Source organism: Mytilus californianus, unplaced genomic scaffold (assembly GCF_021869535.1).
Source record: "Mytilus californianus isolate M0D057914Y unplaced genomic scaffold, xbMytCali1.0.p SCAF_15, whole genome shotgun sequence".
NCBI classification, from domain to species: domain Eukaryota; kingdom Metazoa; phylum Mollusca; class Bivalvia; order Mytilida; family Mytilidae; genus Mytilus; species Mytilus californianus.
Window position 1 is genome coordinate 6,775,990 of NW_026262637.1, and position 12,148 is coordinate 6,788,137.

At 32.8% G+C, this 12,148-nt stretch overlaps 1 protein-coding gene across 7 annotated transcripts in view; it reads left to right on the forward strand.

Moving 5' to 3' along the window:
• The window catches only part of LOC127725292 (uncharacterized), a 32,171-nt gene that overhangs the window by 8,118 nt on the left and 11,905 nt on the right, over window positions 1-12,148 (forward strand). For 3 of the 7 annotated variants that reach the window (XM_052232216.1, XM_052232220.1, XM_052232218.1), the window contains exons 2-4: window positions 2,361-2,459; window positions 3,467-3,601; window positions 11,962-12,027. In XM_052232216.1, coding sequence (XP_052088176.1) covers window positions 2,361-2,459; window positions 3,467-3,601; window positions 11,962-12,027 — 300 coding nt within the window. Of the gene's footprint in view, window positions 1-412; window positions 572-2,360; window positions 2,460-3,466; window positions 3,602-11,961; window positions 12,028-12,148 lie in introns of those variants that run through there. The other 4 variants (XM_052232217.1, XM_052232219.1, XM_052232214.1 and 1 more) reach the window with 3 other exon arrangements.

Genomic DNA, 12,148 nt, shown 5'->3' on the forward strand with positions numbered 1-12,148 from the left:
AGGGATAAGTGCCTGTGATCTCTCCTACTATTTGGAGCCAAATGAACTTATAGATCTGGGCCTACAGTCATAAACCTTTACTCAGTAATCAAAGTACAAAATTTGTGTTCGAAACATCAAATCCAACATTTTGGCAGGTTGAATTCTGAGTATGATAATCATATTCCAAATTTTTATGACTGCGAGGCCTGGCATTAGTCCTAATTATAAAATTGTAAAAAATATATTAGAGACATGTCATATGTACTATCTGCTTTCAACAAAGTCATTTATAGAAATCTTATTGGACAAACTGTAAAGGAAGTTTAGCTGCACTTGATCCCTCATGTTCATGTTTGAAGACAACAGGCTTTGTTGAATGTTTTTGGCAATATTTGCAATTGTTTAGTCACAGGTTATAGGTATTAAATTGATTTAATCCATAAACATTTAAATGTTGAGAAGGAATTATAAATAGGGTTTTGTTATAAAGTTTGAAGTAATAATTTAAAAAGACGGACATGGTTTAGCAAAATAGTTCCTGTCAAACTAGTTATGTCGATAATGACTGTTAGCTCAGGATATAATAAAGGTAAATTGATTTCTTAAAAACTCATTATCGAAAAAAGTTAACATTGTTATAGTTCTCATTATCAGTCAAAGATTTTTATCATGAAATTACTGTTGCTAATTCTTTTTTATGAGCTTCAGTCCGTACAATGGCCATTTCCTTCTTGTATTGAAGATCTATACATTGGTAATTAAGCTTTTATAGTCAGAAATTTAAAACCAATATGTACTTCATGTTAACATATTTCATTTAAAAAAAAAAATTGTATTTGTTAATTATGTATGTCCTTTTCGGGCAGCCTTTTTGATTTGCTTCCTTTTAAAAGTGCTTGAGCCTTGCAGAGTATTTTACGAACCTTGAAAGTCCAAGACCTACAATCCAACCTCAGTTAAAACAAAAATGATTAGTGAATATGTGTATAAATGTACAATGAATGTCATTATTTTAAAATGAAATGTTTCCCATTAAGTCCTTGTGATGTTTCAAAAGAAGCAAGCGCCCTTCCTTTTGTTAAACATATAATTTGCATCTAGTTGTTCCTTGTTTTTTCATATAAAAGGTTGATGTGGTTGTACTGATATATTTATAATTTATCATGAAATATGTTCAAATGTAGAAAAAAATTATTCTGCCTTTAATTGGTCCTTTATTTTGAACTAAATACTTGAAATAATTCAAATAAGTATGAATTCTAGGAATTGTTAATGACTAATTAATGAGTTAGCAAGAACAGGACATGGAAAACCAATAATCTTAAGGTCAACAAAGTTTATCTTTTAGAAATGTTTGAAAAATTTCATCTTGTATACACTTCATTTTGTTTTTCACATGTTGGGGTCTTAGTTTTGCATTGCTGTACTCTAAATTTAAGAAGTTCTCATAATAAAATATATTGATTTCATTAAGAGGGTTAAATTTAACTATGTACATGTATAAGGGAAAAGAAAAATAATGATTGTTTTTATAATCAAAGAAAGAATGTAGATATTGGAAGTGAGTGTTTTCATAACCACTCAATAACAACTTTATAAAGTATAGAATATAGATTTTATGTCAAGAGGTAAAATCAATGATGAACCAAAATAATGTTATCAGTTTTATACTGTATAAGGAATACAACTGATATTGATTCAGTGACAAAGCATACAATTATATTATGTTCATGTGGTTAAATTAGCTTTAGCTACATACTACCAAACAAATAGGGCCAACATATTTGGTTATGTGTTTGCTTAGCCTGCTTTGAGATTTTTGGTCGAGTTTTTTCTTTTCCATTCTATTAATGTGAACACATGTATCTTCACCGACTTGTGATAAAAAAAACAAAATTTGAATACATTTATCATTACAATTCCCAATATGTGATTTACACACAGACAGAGTTGTCTTCCTTGCAGACAGGTTTTCTGATATATTTGTCAAATTAGGTTTTCTTAAAATAACTTTGTGAATTGATGATAGTGGATAAGCATTGTAACTCAGTTTTCTTTCAAGCTTTGTCTTCAAATAGAAAGTCTTTACATTAGCTGTCATTTAAGATATTCTGTCAATATTGCAACATTATGTTCAGACAATGCAAGGGCTGTATAGCCAGTCAAGGTCGTTAAAAACTCCCATCATCAACATTATTTTTAGTTGTCAACTTTGCACCCACCGTGCAAGACCCTCATGGGTAGTCCAGGTTGTTAAAAAAAAACCTTGTCGAACATAATTTTCTTCAGACAGACTGTTTGGAAGGTACATGTATAATGACAAATGGTGATTGACGTGGTCAGAAGTCCCAGATTCTTTAACGTGTTTTTTTACTTAGCAGGTAATACAAAGAAGTTTCTGTATAGTGGTCCAAAGAAAGAAGACCAAGAGGAACAATGGACATTTTCTCCACGTAAACAACAGGCCTCTCCTAGAGGTACTTTAAATAAGTCATATATTGATGGTTGACATACTTATTTACATGAATTAAATTAAATATGGAGTTATATCAATGAGACAGCTATTCAGTGATGACCTCTTTTAAGTCATTAGTAGGAACTCATTCTAAAAAGGCAGCTTAGCTCTTAATGCCCCTTACATTGCCCCATAAGTTATAGAAGTGATAAGCTGTTAAAATATCCATGACCACAGTAGATCAGTATTTGAAATAATGAAAAAGGAGATGTAGACATAAATGAGCCAGTCATGCCAGTAACCCACCTACACAAGTTTACCCAAAACTGACAATTTACCGTTAACACTTCATTCGACACACATACTGGTATATGTGAAAAAACAACAAAAAGAGACAGCATATATATATATATATATTTCAAATAACAAAACAATTGAAAATGCCAAATGTCACTTTCTAATCATTTATTTAAAAAAAAAAAAAAAAAAAAAAGAAATGGATAACGAAATGTTTGAGTTATGATTTTAAAAGACAAAAGTTATGAAAAAAATCACTGACATGTTTTAGTCCATAAGCATTAAAAACATCAACATTTTTCTGATTAGGAGTTGTCACAAGAAAGAGAATGCCTAGTAAAATTATGGATATTTTGAACAGACCTGCCACCTTATAATAGCTACTTATCTGAGGGATTTTGTCTTTGAGTTCGATGTCTGTAAAGGATTTTTTTCATGAAGCAAATTAACTATTTGCAAAAAAAAAAGGAAGAAAAAAAGAATAGTTGTTATATTCTGTTCACGTAGACCAAATACTTTCCAAAACTTAGGTCCTGGGTTCAATCCCAGCATGGTCAAACCAAAGACTTGGTATTTGCTGCTTCTCTGCTTAGCACATTGCATTTAGAAGTAAGAGCAAAGACTGATGGCCTATTTTAAGTTAATTATTCTTATTCAGTCTTTGCTAAGTTTTTTTACTTTCAGCGTAAGGAATAATAACTTGTATGTATAAGCTGTGCTCATTTATTTCAGAAACACAGTTTGGTGTAGACGATGTATGGAGTATACAGAAAAATGTTTCTTTAGGAAAAAATATAAAGCCTTCTACAGATGGACTTAATCTGAAAGCAAACAATACTTATTACTCTAGATACGGGAATGTAAAAGGTATGAATTTTCACTGTGGTTATTTCTGAAAATAACCATTTGTGGTATTTTAGTAACACGTGAGTTCAAGATTTAATTTTCAGTGTGATGTTTGGTTCAACTGTTGTCTGTTCTATGTATGGAGAGTGCTGTGGTCTAGGCATGTTAAAGAACACATTCAACAACTCTCTGCAGCGTCTTGGTGGTGGCCTTTTGCAATGCAAGATTTAAACTGCTTCTTTTTTTTTCTCTAGTAGGAAACCCCTTTCTAAAGTTCCTGGATTGGTGCATGTGAAAAGGCAATTTATTAATATACAAACATAAACTTTTTTTGTATATATGAAAAGGTATATCATAGGCTTTGTTAGGACAACTAAGTAAACAGTCCTTGAAAAGATCTATTTTGACTGATTTTCTTTACATGAGAACAATATTTGTTTATAATTTCCCTTTGGAATTACTTCAAATGTTTAAAGCAAACATTTGGACATTCATGTGTTGAATTATTTCTTATCCTTAATCAGTAATTTACAAGATACAAATCATTTAAAGACAACTTTAAAGTTTGTATAAATATTATTGACTGCATGTTTTTTTAAATCAAAAGTAAAATATATTTCTCCTACTTATTGTATGCTATAAAGGTTATCTTTAATGTCAATTTTACTTTCATGCTACAAACCATACATTATACTTAGTACTCATAAAGATTCACTGTCCTAAATCTCAATATTTACCAAACTATAGACCAAGATTTAAATTCTGAACATTAATGTGAACTTATTGATCATACTGTATGGTGTGAATATCAAATCTACAGATCTGAAGATGAGGTTTATTTTAATTTTATCATGTGAAATATAATCATGATAATACTGTCATGACACATATAGAAGTTAAAGCTTATTACAACCAAACAATTTATATTGTTTGGTATTAAAATAAGACAATAAAATTTTATATTTGATGTTTTTTGTATCAGATAGGGGATTCCCAATAGCATAAATATACAATTCACCACCATGAAAAGGTTAAAGAAGCAATAAATACATTGCACTGTTACACTTAAAATAATAAATGTAATGGGAAGAAGGGATATGAAGTATTAATTCATACTGATTAAAACTATGAAAAGGAACAGTGAAAGAATAAGGGGCCCTATAACTCTGTCTTACCATCCAGATGGTCAGCATGCCATATCCTTAAATTTGCGGTATAAACTGAGATTTTGTTAAACAATCTAAAATTTTAAGAAACAATTTTTTGTGCAAAGAATAAGATTTCTATGTAAATTGATAATGAGGTTAAACTTGCTATTCCATATTGATTAAATTGTTTCTGTCGGTCACCATTCTCAAAAATTTGAGGTAAAAACTTCACAAATGCTGAAAAACATATTTATGAGCTAGGATTTACCAATTGATATATAAATACTTCTCTTATTCTTAGCTGATTTATGCTTTTTTCTAACCTGTTGATTAATTTTTTTTTTAATCAACACGTGGTTCATTTGATCTCAGTTCTTCATTGAGTTATGATGTCAATTTTCTTGCTTGGAACCACTAAATTTCCTATTGTGACATCACGAAAAAAGGCAACTATGCCTGATGTTGTCACATTGAAAAAACACATCTTTTTGCAGATCATTAAAAAAGAAAGATTAAGTTTGTCTGCATTATCTTTAGAAAAAATGATTCCACCACCAAATTTTGTGCTATATGACATGTATGATATTTCTCCACTCTCAACAGTTAAATGTTGATGCCCCTGCCACAAAATGTCGGGAGGGCATATTTATTTTTTTGGTACTAGCTGCATAAAGAGATCATGGTTTGTCCAGCTATCTCATGTATCTCCTCCTACAGTTTTGGAGGTACATAGCTTTAATATTTTGTAGGATATTCATAATGGAGGTGTGCATGGCCACAGGATTTTGATTTCTTTTAAATATGCTAAAAAGGACAGGTAGTTGGACTTAGTCATTTTTAGCTCACCTGGCCCGAAGGGCCAAGTGAGCTTTTCTCATCACTTGGCGTCCGTCGTCCGGCGTCCGGCGTCGTCCGTCGTCGGCGTTAACTTTTTACATTTTGAACTTCTTCTAGAGAACCACTGAATGGAATGAAACCAAACATGGCATGAATGTTCCTTATGAGGTGTTGACCAAGTGTTGTTACTTTGTAGCCGATCCATCATCCAAGATGGCTGCCAGCGGGGGACTTAGTTTTACATAGGACCCTATGGGAAATGCATACAAATGACTTCTTTTAGAGAACCACTGAATGGAATGAAACCAAACATGGCATGAATGTTCCTTATGAGGTGCTCACCAAGTGTTGTTACTTTGTAGCCGATCCATCATCCAAGATGGCCGCCAGCAGGGGACTTAGTTTAACATAGGACCCTATGGGAAATGCATACAAATGACTTCTTTTAGAGAACCACTGAATGGAATGAAACCAAACATGGCATGAATGTTCCTTATGAGGTGCTCACCAAGTGTTGTTACTTTGTAGCCGATCCATCATCCAAGATGGCCGCCAGCGGGGGACTTAGTTTAACATAGGACCCTATGGGAAATGCATACAAATGACTTCTTTTAGAGAACCACTGAATGGAATAAAACCAAACATGGCATGAATGTTCCTTATGAGGTGCTGACCATGTGTTGTTACTTTGTAGCCGATCCATCATCCAAGATGGCCACCATCGGGGAACTTAGTTTAACATAGGACCCTATGGGAAATACATACAAATGTCTTCTTTTAGAGAACCACTGAATGGAATGAAACCAAACATGGCATGAATGTTCCTTATGAGGTGCTGACCAAGTGTTGTTACTTTGTAGCCGATCCATTATCCAAGATGGCCGCCAGCGGGGGACTTAGTTTAACATAGGACCCTATGGGAAATACATACAAATGTCTTCTTTTAGAGAACCACTGAATGGAATGGAACCAAACATGGCATGAATGTTCCTTATGAGATGCTGACCAAGTGTTGTTACTTTGCAGTTGGTCCATCATCCAAGATGGCCGCCAGCAGGGGACTTAGTTTAACATAGGACCCTATGGGAAATACATACAAATGTCTTCTTTTAGAGAACCACTGAATGGAATGAAACCAAACATGGCATGAATGTTCCTTATGAGGTGCTGACCAAGTGTTGTTACTTTACAGTCGGTCCATCATCCAAGATGGCCGACAGCAGGGGACTTAGTTTAACAAAGGACCTATGGGAAATACATACAAATGTCTTCTTTTAGCGAACCACTGAATGGAATGAAACCAAACATGGCATGAATGTTCCTTATGAGGTACTGACCAAGTGTTGTTACTTTGCAGTCGGTCCATCATCCAAGATGGCCGACAGCAGGGGACTTAGTTTAACAAAGGACCTATGGGAAATACATACAAATGTCATCTTTTAGAGAACCACTGAATGGAATGAAACCAAACATGTTATGAATCTTCCTTATGAGATGCTGACCAAGTGTTGTTACTTTGTAGCCGATCCATCATCCAAGATGGCCGACAGCGGGGGACTTAGTTTAACATAGGACCCTATGGGAAATACATACAATTGTCTTCTTTTAGAGAACCACTGAATGGAATTGAACCAAACATGGCATGAATGTTCCTTATGAGTTGCTGACCAAGTGTTGTTACTTTGCAGTTGATCCATCATCCAAGATGGCCGCTAGGGGGGGGGGGGGGGGGGGGGGGGGGGGCTTAGTTTAACATAGGACCCTATGGGAAATACATACAAATGTCTTCTTTTAGAGTACCACTGAATGGAATGAAACCAAACATGGCATGAATGTTCCTTATGAAGTGCTGACCAAGTGTTGCTACTTTGTTGCCGATTTACTGTTCAAGATGGCCACCAGGATATTTTATTAAATAACGGGACCAATATTAATCAAAATTTGGCCTCAATCATTATTTGGGTATCTGTTATGATTTTTATCTATCTTTACATGATTTCTAAAACCAAAGTAGAGTCAGGTGAGCGACACAGGCTCTTGAGAGCCTCTAGTTTTGGTACTAGCTGCATAAAGAGATCATGGTTTGTCCGGCTATCTCCTCCTACAGTTACATCATCATACATAGTGTTAAATTTATAATTTCCTATGGTCAGGTGGGGGCATCATTTGTGTCTTACAGACAGCGTAACAATTTCAAGTTGTATGCCAACATCACTGTTTGTCAAATCTAAAATATGCGGGGGGCATTGTCCATCAGTGTTCTCCATTTTTCACTAAGGTCAGATGGATGTTTTGAAAAAATCACTTGCAACCGGTCGTATTATTTTTTTTATACTTTTCCAACCGTTTTTTTTTTTACTGTGGGTGTTGTCACAAAAAGAATGGTTAGTATTGTATTCACATTTAATGGAATTGAATAGCAGATGGCTTTTGCAGGACTCCCTTCTCCTGCCAAGTTTCTGTCCTATTCCTTGCTTTAGTGCTGTATTTTTGGTACACAGAACAGTAACATCCTTCTTCTGTGACGATTAGCCATTTAAAGTCCTGTTCATATTTCTCAGCTTGGGAACAACCCCTCAATGTAATGACTATCCCTTTTATGAAGGATACTTTTCAAGAGATACAAATGAGCACATATTTATTTCATTTACAGAAACTTTTTCCAAAGAACTATACATCTATTTGGTATTATATGGTCAAAACATATCCAAGATTTTTGTAATAATCCTGGACTTATATCTACTTTATCATTAAAAAAAAGGGACCCTCTTTTAGAAAAGTTGTTCCAAATATTACATAACTGTATAATGTCTCATGTTTGTTGCTTATAGTTATACTATCATAAATTATTGTTAATTGTAAATGCCCCCTGTGGGACCCTGATTGGAATAATAAACAGTTTGATTTGATTGGATTTTATAACGAGTTTTCCCCCTTTTAAGTTAAAAAATCTTAGTTTTTCTTTTTTCTTTTCTTCAACAATAAGACGACATCTTGTCACTCATTTAAGGAATATCCCTCATTAGGGGATTGTTCCCAACCTGTTTACCTTCTCGATCGCTCGCGTGTCTTTTCCGTTGTTTTGATACTTTTTTTTCAATTTTAACAATTTCAATACAACTATCCATTTTAGTTGACTTATTTTGCCTAAAGTTTTTCTTATCACCATCGTCATCTGCCTTTCTCTTCCCTCGAATAATAATAGAAAACATTGAAATTTGACGATCCGCCATTTTTGTCAATGAAAACAAATCAGCGAGGCGCGATTAGTATTCAAATTTTTACAGTGCAGAACCTAAAAATATCCGAAATTTGAAAAAAAAAGCCGACCACCTCCTAAAATGGAAAGGTGGTTGGCTTTCAAAAGAAGGTGGTTGGCACACCCAGCTTAAATGCCAAATAGAAAACACTGTGTCCATATCTAGTTAAATATTTAAAACTCTCTGCGAGCCTTGCAATTTTAATTTTGAAAATTTAAGTGGCTTGAGTGGAGAAATATCATATCACACTCAATGCAGTGGTAGAATCATATATAGAAGTTATATGCTATATATTTTTATATATTTTCCAAATTTATTGATGTCAAACTGATAAATCATCTGTCAGCTGCCATCTTTAAAATGGATGCCAAAAACATCAGAAAAGTTCATAGAACTAGGACATAGAACAAGATATCATTAATTACTTCAGGTTGTCAAAATTTATTCTTCTGCCAACATTTTCAAAATGGCTGCCAAAAATAGTTATCAGATTTCAAGGAAACTTGAAATCTCAATAGAATATATTATGAAATGATTTCTGATGTAAACAAATATCCCTCTACTCCTGTTTAAAAAAGATCTCTTGGCCACCATATCTAAAATCAGATTTTGGGGAAACAACATTTCTCTAACATAACATAAAATTTCTTCATGTTATTTATAGAACTTGGATGAAATTTTGACAACTTATTATTTTGCTATTCATATATTACAAACTGATCATGTAATTAAACTACCCACAATGACTTGGATGTGCCAGTCTTTTGCTAGTGGACATATGCTATACAGAATATTTGCTAAATTGCTTTGTTTGCATTAATGCTAATTATTTGTTTATAATTTAATTTTGGATGTAACACGTCTACTGATTGGCTGAAAGTTTTTTGTCTATCATCTCATAGACATAATTTTGTCATGTGACTGTGACGTCATCAACATTTTTTTTCATGATTTACTCCTTAAAAAAGGAATTTGGAATTGAATTATAAGGAATGACTGTAATATTTTTTCTGTCATAAAAAATGTGGTGAACATTTAAAAGTGTGCACCACATTTTTTAGTCATCCCTTAAATGTGCCTCACGTGCAAGTGAGGCCCTTTCTGATATATTAGTGTTTTATTTAATTGCTATTTGTGTCATCATGACTTAATTACTACGTTATCTGGTTTGAAAAAAAAATATATGTAGTTAAAAGTATAATGCTGAATAACATTTCATTTTAGTTTCCACTACATACAAATGTGAAGAAAACGTTTAACCCCGCCGCATTTTTGCGCCTGTCCCAAGTCAGGAGCCTCTAGCCTTTGTTAGTCTTGTATTATTTTAAATTTTAGTTTCTTGTGTACAATTTGGAGTTTAGTATGGAGTTCATTATCACTGAACTAGTATATATATTTGTTTAGGGGCCAGCTGAAGGTGCAGGAATTTCTCGCTGCGTTGAAGACCTGTTGGTGACCTTCTGCCAGTCAGGGATATAACTCTATCGGGTTATTACAGGAAATAACTTGCATGTGTTATTACAGATATTTTTATGAGTTGTCTACTCTTTAAATCTAAAATTTTCTAAATCTGTAATAACATATGTTTGTTATTTGTAAAATAAATCATCAACATTTTAATTTTTAGTGGGCTCTAGGGAACTCTGGAAACTTTGCGCAGAAACTAAATGCATAGCCTTGATAACTAATTTTTGAATTAAATTAATACATTTATCATTAACCATGGTAAATCAATAAGACAAGGCTTTTAAGTGATAAACTTAGCTGTAATAACAAGGCTTAGTTATTAAAGGCATGCAACTTATTATATGAGACACTTGGGAATTACTGGGAAGCTTGCGCAGAACCTCATTACATGCTCTGGTTATTATTTCTTACAATGAATTAAAATAAATTGTAATTAAGCATGAGGTATGTCTGAGCAAATGCTTTGGAGTGATATAGAGAAGCTGTAATAACACCCTTTAGTTATTACAGGCCAATTTTTTCTGTAATAACATAGGTGTTAACTATGCATGATTGTCAAAATATGAACTGTTATATCTTTCTATAGTTAAGTATACATAAAGACAATAGCAATATCAATAGAACCTGTAAACATTTTAACAAAACTAATGATGTGTATTGTCCCTTTGAAACATGTAACATACATGCATAAGTTATCACAGGTCTTTGATTTTTTAGTCCACAGTAACAAACATATGTTATTTTTCTCTAATAACCCTATAGAGTTATATCCTTGACTGTCTGCTGTTGTCTGTTTTATGGTCGGGTTGTTGTCTCTTTGACACATTCCCCATTTCCATTCTCAATTTTACTTTATGTGTGTGGAAGAAACTCAATAGAAAGGATTAGTCAAAAACAAATTTTAATCTGCATTATTAGTCAGCATTTTATCAGTAGAATAATCCTAAACAAACTATGGTATTACAATTTTATAAGAAATATATTTTATTGATCCCTGCTGGGTACTTTTTATCCTTTAATTAGATTTTAATTTGATTACAAAACGTTAAGAAGAAAAAAGGTTTTATAGTAAGTAGTTTGTATAAATACAGGTGTTGTAAATATAGAAAGTTAAACTAATATTACATATATGAGAAATATTAGCTATAATCCTATCTGAAAATGATGATCCCTTAAATTTAATATGTATTCTATAGGCAAATACCGAAACTGTTAATGAGCAATGTGATTGCCCCTGAAATATATTTTTTTTCGAATTTTGTTGTTTTTTTATGTTATCTTTTTAACTAGAGATGCTAGGTGAAAAGTGTGAATTGTAATCAGCATGATGAGATCTGTCTACCCTGAAAATTTGACAATTTGTTTTGAAGTTATTTTCCCTGAAATGTTGATTTTTACTACTTTTTGCAGTTTTGACTAATCACAAAAACAACAGGAGTTAGATTTTAACATATAAATTGTAAAAATGATCAGCAACACAAAGAATGACGAGTAGGTGCATATCAAGGTTCTCATTAGCAGACTAGCTATTTTTTTCACTAGATGAGTGGTACAAGCACAGGTGTATCCATCTTGTTATTAAAAAAATATCTCAGTAAACTAATGCTGAAGCTGCAAATATTTTAAGACGTACCTTTTCAAAACTATTTATAATTTAAATTTTTTTTAGGTAAAGATGACTTGACATCAAACTTTGGGGGATCAAACTTCAAAGTTGGAAATGAAAACCAATTTGGTGAGTGAAATGATACAACTATGTAATTTATAATTTATATGATGTATTGTGTTTCATTAGAAATGAATGGAATGTATAGAAATTGTAACAGAGAAAGAAAGCTTGTGTCAGGTGTTTTCAT